This window comes from Sorex araneus, chromosome 2 (genome assembly GCF_027595985.1).
Source record: "Sorex araneus isolate mSorAra2 chromosome 2, mSorAra2.pri, whole genome shotgun sequence".
Lineage (NCBI taxonomy): Eukaryota > Metazoa > Chordata > Mammalia > Eulipotyphla > Soricidae > Sorex > Sorex araneus.
In genome coordinates, this window is record NC_073303.1 from 327,178,963 (window position 1) to 327,191,088 (window position 12,126).

Below are 12,126 nucleotides of genomic sequence, written 5' to 3' on the forward strand. Positions count from 1 at the left end.
GGAGAACAGCGTTATCTGAGACAATCATTGAACTTTTAGGAGAATTCTCTTTGGAGTGGTTCCTTTAACACTGTTTGGCAGCATAAAATAAAAGCTAGAATACAATAAAAGGGTGATCTTTACCTTTTTACATCTATTTTAAATTGCAGTGATCAACAACAAACCTCGCAAATTATGATTACAAAGATTTAATTAAGAGAATAAAAGTCTCAGCATGGAGGATTGTTAGAGGAATAAGAAAGATGATCGATCAGATCTGATGATGATTATGATAATTAAGTGTTCGGTTTCTGTCTTTTTTTTTCATCTATGGAGCCCTTTTGTTGTAATCTGATTCTGCCAACTACTCACATCATTCTTTGAACATGTCCAGCTTACTTAACCTTTGTAAGTGAATGAATGGACCAGTGAAGTGAGTGCTCGTGTGCTGAAGGGAAGATAAAACAGCCTTCTCACAGGTTATCATAGATGAAAGTAGTTGATAAATGTGAAGTTGTTGGGGCTGGAGAGATAGCACAGCGGGTAGGGCGTTTGCCTTGCACATGGCCGACCTGGGTTCAAATCCCAGCATCCCATATGGTCCCCTGAGCATGGCCAGGCGTAATTCCTGAGTGCAGAGCCAGGAGTAACCCCTGTGCATTGCCAGGTGTCACCCAAAAAGCAAAAAAAAAAAAAAAAGTGAAGTTGTTAGCATAGGGGCTATTGCATAGTGAGCATTTATTGAAAATAGGCATTGTTATTAAGTATTTTATATTGTATGGGAATCACTGTGTGATTAATGAGTGATCCTTTTATAGACACATAATTTGTTTTTTAGGTTATCCTGATCCAGAAAATTTCTCTTGGACTGAGTATTTAAAAGCTACTCAAACTAAAGCAGCTCCTGCCAAAGGTTTTAAAAGGGTAAGTTAACATCAGCATATATTCACACACACACACACACACACACACACACACACACACACACACACAGTACTGAGGCCTGTCTTCACTTGGTAATTTAATATTATTCTAGCTTTATTCTTTTTAAATGTAAGTGTGATTTTCATAATTAGTTTGCCTCCTTTTAGTTAATACAAAGAAATAGGCCACAGGCCTTGCTTGATCCCTAGAACCCCATTTGGTTTTATTTCTTTCCCACAGCCTGCTAGGAGTGATCCCTGAGCACAGAGCCAGGAATAAGCCCTGATTATCACCAAATTTGGCCCCCAAACAAAAACTCAGCCAAACAAACAAAGGAACCACTCTACTCTTTTCCCTTTATACAAATATAGATGATGCTTTCCCCTCCTTGAAAAGCACAGTAGCCCCACGCGAGAGTGCTGTTGATTGAGTCTCCTTTGTGGTTCTGTTAGGCCACTAAGTGCCATCTCTGAGTTTTCAGTCTCAGGAACTGTTTGAGTGATGATGCTGCCGAAAATGAGACTCTGTTTATTTCAGGGTCATCTGTTTTGAAGGAATACTGCTCTCGGTATTTGTTAGAATACCTAATGTTAAAGGTTCAAATGTCTACATGCATGTTTAATCCAGGACTGAACTAAGCATAAATTATTTGGTAAAATAAAGTTCAGTGATCGTAGTCTTGGAGATAGATGTGTGCAGTTCCTATTAAACTCTAAATGCGGCTTCAGACTCTGATGTGTCTTGAACCAGAACATAGAATGTGCTCTTGTATTTTATTATTTCTGCATTATAACCAGTGAACATTGAAATGTGCTTATCATGACGGGGGGCGGAAGGAGAGTGGGGGTAGGCAGGTGGGAGGGAGCATGAGGACACTGATTGAGGGACGTCGGACTGTGTGGGATCGGTGTTGGAATACTATGTGCCTAAAATTTGTCTGTCAATAACTTTGTAAATCATGGTTCTTTAATTAAATAAAAATTAAAAATAATAAAATTATTTAAAATATGAATTATTTAAAATATTTCTTGAAAACTGTTGATTAAAATAGTCTTGATTTAGGGGAAGAAGTATCAGAATTAAAAGCTATAAGTTCTCATGTGCTAAAAATGATTTTACTAACTGCAAAAATTTCAGTAAGCAAAATTACCAGCTGCTTACAGCCTCCTTTTGCTTTATAAAATTTCTTATCAAAACCTCATTTTAGTTTTCCAAGAAGAAAATTAGAAAGATGTGGAATTATGAAAATATTTAGATAGAAGGAAATTACTAACTATAAGGGTTATTACGGATTCACCTCAAGCTGTGTATCATTGGCATCTCCAAAAGAAAACAATTGCTATGCTGTCAGGATAGTGACCTTGAGGAAAACAAAGATTTTCAGGGAGTAGAGAACTAATTATTATCAGTGTCTTCCATTTAATGATGTAATAAAGTATTTTTGAAAGAAATCTGTTTCTGCAAAAGCTGGAAACAGACCATACATTGGAGAAATATTTAACTCTTTATTATTCACATGGTTTAAGGAGCGATAGCACAGAGAGTAGGGCGTTTGCCTTGCACGCAGCTGACCTGGGTTCGATTCCTCCGTCCCTCTCAGAGAGCCCGGAAAGCTACCAAGAGTATCCCACCCGCAAGGCAGAGCCTGGCAAGCTACCTGTGGCATATTCGATATGCCAAAAACATTAACAAGTCTCACAATGGAGACGTTACTGGTGCCCTCTCGAGCAAATTGATGAGTAATGGATGACAGTGACAGTGACAGTGATTATTCACATATTACATGAGGGTTCTTATATTCCTTTTTTATCCATTCCTAAACTTAAGGCATATAATATAACTTCATCTTTCAATAAAATAAATTGTCAATTCTATGTGTAATAGCTTTCAAAGTGAAACTTTATGCCAACCATTTAAGCACTGTCAGAATTGTCTTTTGATTTCTGATTTTTTGATGTTAAAATATCCATAATTTGAATAATTTGAATTATCATCATGAATTTCCCCTTACCACTTATCTAAATGTCTCTAGAATGTTCATCATGATAGATTTCTGCTTCCAGGTTTTTTAATCATGGAAAACACTTTGAGTTAATATTTTAACAGGCTTATGTTATAGGAAGTAATGAGAGAGAAGCTTTACATTTGATATGATGTGACTTTAACACAGCTTAAAGGTCAAAATGATATAGTTTTATCTGGGTATATCATAAAAATTTATTTTTGTAAAGGTTTTGTTTATTCTTTGTAATTGTAATTTTGTTTTGTTTTGCATTGCACTTTAGAAAGACAATATATAATTGCTACTGTAATAAGTTTCTTTGAACTTTGTGATTATTAGTGAATTTATTTATGATTTAATCTATCTTTGTCTTTTCTATCTTGCAAGTGATCAGAAAATATTCTTTCCTTGGGTTTTTAATGAAACTGGATGTAACGAGATTAGAGTCTTTGGTGTTCTTAAAATCATATTTCAATACTATTGATGTTCTGATTGTAAAACTAGAAGAATAATATTTTAGAAAATATAGCAGTGCATCTGATTTGTTTAATTTTGAAATAACAGACTGTATTTACAATATTACAGCGATTTACTCATGGTTTTCTACCAAATATGAAACTTGAAGTTGTGGATAAACGAAACCCTCGGTTAATTCGTGTCGCAACTATCCTGGATGTTGATAACCAAAGACTAAAGGTACACATTTTAGATTATTATAAAATTATATTGGCATTTCTGCCTAGATTTTCCTAGAATGAATAAGTAAGAGAGGCTGCAATTTCTTGGCATAAAACTTTAAGTGACTCTATTTCTCTTCCCATCTTTGTGTAGAGAGATTTACTGATGTGTAAAGGAAAGACATTTACTGACATGTGTGGAAAAGGAAGGCTGTCGATCAAACTCTATTGCTGTGAGAGGGGTCCTGACACATTCCTGCCTGGATTGACCATTTGGACTTGATACATATTTTTACCTCTTTTTGAAAGAAATCTTATTGTGAGGATAAGCAGGTTTTCCATGAAAGTGGTGTCCTTAAATATTTTAATATTGTTTTCTTTGTCAGATCAAGAGTAAATCAATAACAGCACCTTAGTCATTTAGCTAAAACAAAAGTCACACTTTGAAGTAAAAGTCAGTTTAACAGAATTCTGTACTGGCCTTCTTATAGCCTCTGGTTGGTTGGTTTGGTCTGAATTTTCCAGCAGTGCCTGAAGCCACATGGAAGGTTCATGGAGGTTCATGGAAGGCCATGCCGGGCAGGACTCAGAGCTGGGGCCTTATGCATTTCAGATGTGCACTGAAGCCCTTGTAGCCATCTTTCTGATCTGAAATCTGGGTTCTAGAAAATACATACATTTTCAAGATCTGATTTCCTTTTTCTTTTTGGGTCACACCTGGCAATGCACAGGGGTTACTCCTGGCTTTGCACTCAGGAATTACTACTGGCGGTGCTTGGGGGACCATATAGGGTGCTGGGAATCGAACCCGGGTCAGCCTCGTGCAAAGCAAACACCCTACTTACTGTGCTATCATTCCAGCCCCACTGATTAATTTTTTTAATGAAAGCTTTAAATTTTCTAATACAGAGAGCTGAAAGTATCAGTAGAATTCAATAAATATATTATCTGTAACAGTTCACAAATGATTCTTACCAAAGCAGTTTATTTTCATAACATTAAAAAGACTGGTCAATTTAAAAAAAAAATAAAAAAATAAAAAGACTGGTCAGCTAAAACCATGTGGGTGATTGTGCAAGATTTATTTAAATTTGATATGCAGTTGATTTGTTTTAAAATAAATTATTCTTTCTATTTAAAAACATGTTATAATTCATCTGATGACAGTGTCCTTTAAGTGAAACAATGAACTGTGCTAAACAGTGTTCAGGTAATTCTGTGAGCCTTCTTATAATGTGTGATTTTAAATTTAAATTTCAGCATATTGCTTAAATTCTTGGTTGTGGCCTTTTTGTTGTATACTCTTATGGCTCTGTGGGTAAGTGTTATCTAAATGGACTTTTGTGTAATCATATTTACTTTGTAAATTCATCACTCTTCTTGGTGCTTGGCGGATAATAGCGGGTGCATGGGATCCAATCCAGATAGGCTGCATACACGGAAAGCCCCTTCACCACTGTAACATCTCTCCAGTTCCTATTTAAGGTATTATTAAAGAATTTTTTCACCAAAATTAAAGTACACACAAGTTAGAAGTATGCAACCATTGTTTTTCAAAATTAAATTAAAATACTAAGTTTTGGTTTTCATAGACTGAGAACTTCAGATCTTGTGCCCAAGTTATTCACCCTGGATATTCAATCTATTTTCCTGAAAATGTCCAGAGATGCAAATACAAAATAGATACAAAATCAATTATGTATAGAATGATCTCTTCTCATTCCCTAAATAAAGATAAACAATATTCATTCTGCTTCTGCTTAATCTAGATTGTGAAGACCATGTTACTGACCCATAATACTTAATATATGTGTGAATGAATGAATGAGCAAGTGAATGATGCTCATGCACTTTGGCATTCTATTTAATGAATGAAATAATTATAGTCAAAAGGTACTCTTTCATTCTTTATTTCTTTCCTAATTGCTCTTTCATTTTAAATCAGATACAACATAATGTACTGGAAAGTGCCATAGGATTAATTTATCAGGGTTTGTATTCCAGCTCTGACCTTATTTAACTTTTATTTGCTTCACAAAGTTACTTGGCTTATTTAAGATTTGATGGTGTTCACAATGCTTCCCTTATAGGTTTATGGACTTGAGTGGATTAAAGTGTGTGAAATTCCTGAAACTGTGCTGACTCTTTTATAGGTTCTCCAGTGGTAGCAAAACTAACTTCTGTTAGTACAAGTGCCTTCTATGTGGATACCTTTATTTTTGGTGTTAGTGAAAGAGCTTCAAGGAAGTAATTGTAAGTAGATGGAGAAGGAACAAGCCCACATATAATTGTGGTTAAAAACGAGGCAGGGAGGTGGAATTTTCCTCAGGAATGCTAATGTGAGTGTATATTATTGTTCTGCATTCTCGTTCAACTTGAGATGAGAGTCAGCCTCTTCTATTGAAGGCAGTGCTAAAAACTGATGATAAAGTTTAACGCTTTTTTTTGTCAGACTATCTTCTAAGAGCTTTACATATATTATTAGGGCTACACAGAATATAGTGACTTAAGATACTCCTACTATACTCATTTTATAGAGCAGGAGACTGAAGCCCAGAGGGTTGAATACTTGGTCCGAGGTCACAAACCAGTACTGGGTGTAGCCAGAATATAAACCCTAACTTTAATGCAGAGGTTTTCAACTCTAGAGGGTATATAGTCTTTCTACCCCTTGTCTTACATTCTAGTTTTCAGAACTGGAGAGTGGGAGAGCAAGGTTGAGGGTGGGCCATGGTGCTCTCTTGGAAGCCCTGTCTACTTTCTCCTTTGTCCTGAAACCTACATTGCCTCTCCTGCCAGAAGGGTTTTGCCTGGTACTGGCATTTCCTGCCACAGCAGACTCAGTCAAGTCTGACTTTAAACTACTACCACTGACTAAATGCACAGTTGCTCTTACGTGTTTGATTAATTTTTATGTACTGTAGCACTGTTGTCCCGTTGTTTATTGATTTGCTTGAGTGGGCACCAGTAACGTCTCCATTGTGAGACTTGTTACTGGTTTTGGCATATCAAATATGCCACAGGTAGCTTGCTAGGCTCTGCTGTGAGGGCGGGATATTCTTGGTAGCTTGCCGGGCTCTCCGAGAGGGACAGAGGAATTGAACCTGGGTCGACTGCGTGCAAGGCTGTAAAAGATAGAAAATATGATCCTAAAATTAATTGGTATTGTGTGTATTCCCAGACTAGTGCAACAATTACCACTGCCTAGTGAGTTTATATAAATCTAAATTTATTAGACAGTACGTTAATGTCTAATGGAATATTTTCATCCATCACCCCCCACAGGCTCATATCCATAGGTAATCATGTTGGAGAGGAGGTACTCCCCAGATCAGAGAGCCCAGGGTCACTCCCAGCAATTCTTATGCCTGGCTATTTAGACAATTGAATGATAGGGTCCAACGCAGTTCTTGGGGGCACCCAGAACTGGAACTGAGATGTTCAGAGGACTGTGACACCATGGGGACCAAACCAAGGTGGCCACATGCAGTGCATATGCCTTGCCTCTGTACTGTCTGTCCATCCCTGTTAACCACTCTTTATTTCACACATTTTCTCCATGTCCCTGACAATATCTGATCGGCTTTGAGTCTGTGTATTTATTTATTCTGAACATTTCCTATAAATTGAATCATATAAATCATGACTCTTAATCTCTAACTGCAGTTAGCGTGTTCTCAAGGCCAACTTATGTTGCAGCACATATGTATACCTAAGTTCTTTTTGTTTTGGAACAATATTTTACTGTATGTGTGGTAACAACCTTAGTTTATCAATTTATCACTGAATGTCCATTCTGTTGAATGGCATTTGCTTTATTTCACCTTGTTATCTATTTTGAATAATGATGCTGTGGAAATTTTGTATATACTTGTGTGCTTGTAACTTCTCATTTTTCCTGGGAATTGTTGAGTTTACATGGTAAATTAATGACATTTTTATAAATTAATGAAGTATCTTTCAAATTAATTATCTATATCTGCATTAATATTTGCTATGATTTTATTAAAATTTTATTTAATTTAGTTATGATGGGGAGCTGCTCTGTTTATAGTAAAAGAATCTAAATTATTTTAGTTTACACATAACCACTAATAATATCCTTAACATAAGCAAGCTATATAATGACTGTCCTTTAGTGATTGCAATTGTAAAGACATGGCAGTGGTGAGTGTGGTCATGTAGAAGTCTTAGAGATTAGGGAAATAATATATAAAATAACTGTACTGAGGATAAGCATACCATAGTAACTGTACTGGTGATAGCATATGCTATCTGATGCCCATTAGCCATTAGGACAACAGTGCTACAGTGCATAGTGCATATGCTATAAATTGGCAGGTCAGGGTGCTGAGATGTTGACAGTTTAATATCTGTATTTTGAGGGCTTAAGTGATAGTCCAGTGGGTAGGGTGCTTGCCTTGAACGTGGCGACCTGAGTTCAATCCCCAACACTACATGTGCTCTATTTTCGCTATGCTCTGTCTATTGGTACCTGTAGGTCAATATATTATCAATTTCCTCCGAGAATACTAAGTTAGTAATATGTAGTTATGTTTTAGGTGAATTGTAAAGCTTTTATTTCCATGCTAGGGTTTTCAGATGTTGTTTTTTCCTTGAGTTGGATACTGCGTTTATTAATTACCATGGTTACACTCTAATAAATATTTATGAAGTATTCAGTGTATATCATGTTCAATTTATGGCAATCTATTATGTTTAATGATTATTCTTTTGTTTGGTTGTAGAGTTTATTATTATATCTGAAAGCCCATTACTGTCACCTTATTAAGAAATACACATTAAGTTACAATAGATGAATGAATGCTTTTGGGGAGTTTAAGTCTTTTCTTAGAAAAGTATTATTCTTCTACAAATAAATGTAAAGGGAGGACTTAAAACAGAGTAATATTTGATAAATATTTGCCCTGTGGGAACCAGAGCTAAGTTGTGGAATGAATTATAAATGAATTCCAAATAGATGCTTTAGGAAGTTCTCCTGAATCATTAATAAATTGAGTCTCTTCAGCAAGTCTTTTCATATTTAATACATTAACTGGATGTACTTGTGGCATTCTAAATGAAATGAGAGCATCATCACCAAGAGAAATTGTCATGGTAAACTGTCTACTCCTGTGATTAGAAACTATTTTCAATTTTGGATCAGACTAATAATTTTTAAGATTTAATCTGTAAACCTGCAGGTGAATCCATGGAAAGTGAAAGTCCAAATATAAGTCTCTTTTGTTCACTTAAATTTTGTGCTTTGAGAAGTTTACTTGATCTCTATGAGTCTTGTTTTAATTATCGGTCCAAAAGGGAGTCAATTCTGAAATATATCATCCCACTTGCCATTGTCTGGTATGAATTTTTAAAAAATGGTTTTGAAATACTAGGATAGAACAAGATGCTAACATTGAAAATGACTTGTTTATTTTAACCAAACTAATAATTAATGGCCACAGTGTAGATCCCAGTAATTGAGAATTATCTTCATTTGCGAAGGTGGCTAGGACAATTTTTTAAAATATTGTGACCAGTTAATGAAAAGATAGCTTTTAGAGTAGGTAAAATTATGAATTAACATCAACTATGCTTTCTAAAAGAGTTGACTAATTCACCTGGCTAAGATACATATGGTAATAACAAACAGCAATAATATAAATAATATCAGTGATGACTAAACCAAACATGGACTCCTGCTACTGTTTACCTGCTTTTTATCTTCTTATTAATGTAGGTTTAAGTGAGGAATCAACTACAGCTCTTTTAAGCCACTTGCCCAAAGTCACACAATTTGCAAGTGGTAGAACTAGTGGTGATGGCTAATGGGCATCAGGTAGCTATTACTGCCTTAGTGATTGGGGTAGCATACTTATTTTTTTGTTTTTATTACTAGGCATAGTAAATATTTCAGCCTAGTTGACCATTTGGTCTCTAAGTAGTACTTCCTGGCTTCATGCTTTAGTGAAAAACCAGCTGTATAGAGAAGGCAAATGGATAATTGTGGCTGTTTCCTATAAAACTTTATATAACTCATGTAATAAAATATATTCTTTTGATTTTTTTCAAACATATAAGAACATAAAAAAAATTCATCTTGTGTGATGTGAAAAAAAGGTGGTATAGGCCTTATTTATAGTATGGACTATAATTTATCCACCTTCTTCACAGATACACTCCAGAGTATGAGATATACTTAGATAATGAGATGAAATTAAATTGTTAGTTGACTATAACCAGTTTTGTGTTCTTGTGTTATGTTTGCAATACATTTTTTAACAAAAAAAATCTGCATTTAATTTTCAACCTAGTGTTAGTTTAGTTTTAGATATTAATAGCTCTGAGGCTTAAGTTCACTTTCTCGGTCTCAGTTCATTTCCATCTGTTCTTTTGCTTTTCAGTGTAAATATATATATATATATATGTATATATATATATATATATATATATATATTTAAGCCCCCTAAATGATGTCTGATCTCTCACAAAGTATGCTTCTTTGCCACTAGGGTTGAATTCTACAAGAACTGACCCTTTACGTTTTTATTAAAGTCAGGGTATCCAGAGGAGAAACATATGCCCAAGAGTGAAGGAGGAGATATCATCTGCTGCCACCCTCCTACCCAGCCCCCCCCCCCTCTTGCCAGCCTGACCTGTGAGATCTGATGAGATTCTGCCGTGTGATTATTTGGCTGGAGGCATTGGCTTAGTCATGAACTAGATAGAACAGAAATAGAACATTTCACAGTTTTCTATGCAGAATATTGTCTGTGTAGAAGCTTCTTAAATAAAAGATGATGATGTTGAGGCACTAGTTGTTCCTAACCCATATTTTAGGGTTATGTATTTCATTTAGTGCCTAAGGAACAATGCAGATTATTCTGCTTCAAAATGCACATACATATGTAAATAATCATTAGATTATGTATGTATTCCAAGGATTACTGGTCTGTTGAGTCAGGGTCTTATTTTAAATGAACAATTCTTAGGTTAATAAAAGGCTGATTCAAAAAGTCTGAGACCCATTGTTTACTGAGTTAATGAACCCTTACTTCCCAGACCTTCTGTCAAAGTGTATAATATGGACACATGGACACGTTGTTTTCCTCCAGAGCAAGAAGAGTTTTGTGGGATTTGTCTTAGCTTAGGAGGAGATGCACAGAATATCTGTGGAGGAGCTGCATCGGATCACTTTGTCGTTATCCTGAACAGAAGTGTACTATTTCTGACCAGCTGCAGTTTTGACATTCCACATGCCCTTACTAATACTGATACTTGGCTAATTATGCTGAACATCATCTTCTTTTCTCACATCCTGCTTTATAGACACTCTATTTTTAATCACTAGAAGAATCTCTATCAAAAATAAATAATTGAATGAAAACACCAGAATAAATTAACCAGGCAAGGTAGTGAATACATTTCACCAACCCCGTTCCAGAAACGTGTTATTTCTTGTGATATTATAAAAGGTGATAGACTTAAGGGAAGGAGATTCTCCTATGAGAATAAAATGGATAGATTCCTAAGTCAAATTAATTTATTTTCTAAATATTTTTTGTTTTGTTTCAGTTTTGATTTGGGGGCCACCCCCAGTGATGCTCAGGGCTTACTCCCGGCTCTGTGATCTGGGATTACAGCTCATTGAGTTAAAGGGACCCTGTGTCATGTGGGAGATCTCACCAGGGTCAGCCACACAGAAGGCAAGCACTGCTTTTACTTGATAATGTCTCTCCTGTTCCCCAAACGGAATTGTTTTAATTTTTTTTTATTGCTACTGGAACAAATTGCCACCAAAAATAACTTGAAATAATATAAATTTATCTCTGGGTCAAAGTGTCACAGGAGTTAAAATCAAGATTTCAGTAATGCATTACTTTTGGAACTCTGGGGGAACATTGTGAGCCCTTCTCCTAGCTTTCAGAAACCACAGCTGTACCTGGACGAGTGGCCCCTTTCTCCGTGTTCAGATCAGCACTGTGGCATCTTCAGTCCTCTCTGATATTCCTGCCTCCCGTAAATGCCATTGTGACAGTTTGTGCCACCCAGATCATCTTCCCATTTTAAGATGCTTAATATAATCACACTTGCTAAATTTCTCTTGCACATTTTCACCAATTTTAGGAATTATTAATGCCTTTGGAAACTTTCATTCTATTTATTGCAGTTGAATTAGAGAAAAAAACATCTATATGTGTATATAGGTGTATATATATATCCACATAAATTATTAAAACAGAGAAGGCCAGCAAGATGGGGACAGGAGTTAAGGCACTTGCTTTTCAACCCATTAGCTCCTCAAGCACTGCGTGGACCCTGAGCATCTCTGGGTGTAGTCCTTGAGGCTCCTGGAGCACTGCAGGAGTGGCCGGCTCTTGTATTGAGCCATCTGGTCAGGCTGACTAAAAATTGCTGGAATCTGCCTGGATGTTAGCCAGCTGTTTGGAGGTGCCCCCAAATAAAAAGAAGCAAAGAAGGTGAGGCATACTGTTGAAGCAGTGTGCCTATTCCCGAGAACCGTAGAAGGCACTGTGTAGGAGC

The 12,126-nt window shown here is 36.0% G+C and overlaps 1 protein-coding gene across 1 annotated transcript in view; it reads left to right on the forward strand.

The window, feature by feature from the left end:
* The window catches only part of L3MBTL4 (L3MBTL histone methyl-lysine binding protein 4), a 487,327-nt gene that overhangs the window by 232,982 nt on the left and 242,219 nt on the right, over positions 1 to 12,126 (forward strand). The window contains exons 11-12 of the mRNA XM_055125658.1: positions 818 to 903; positions 3,491 to 3,601. Of these exons, the coding sequence (XP_054981633.1) occupies positions 818 to 903; positions 3,491 to 3,601 (197 nt within the window). The remainder of the gene's footprint in view (positions 1 to 817; positions 904 to 3,490; positions 3,602 to 12,126) is intronic.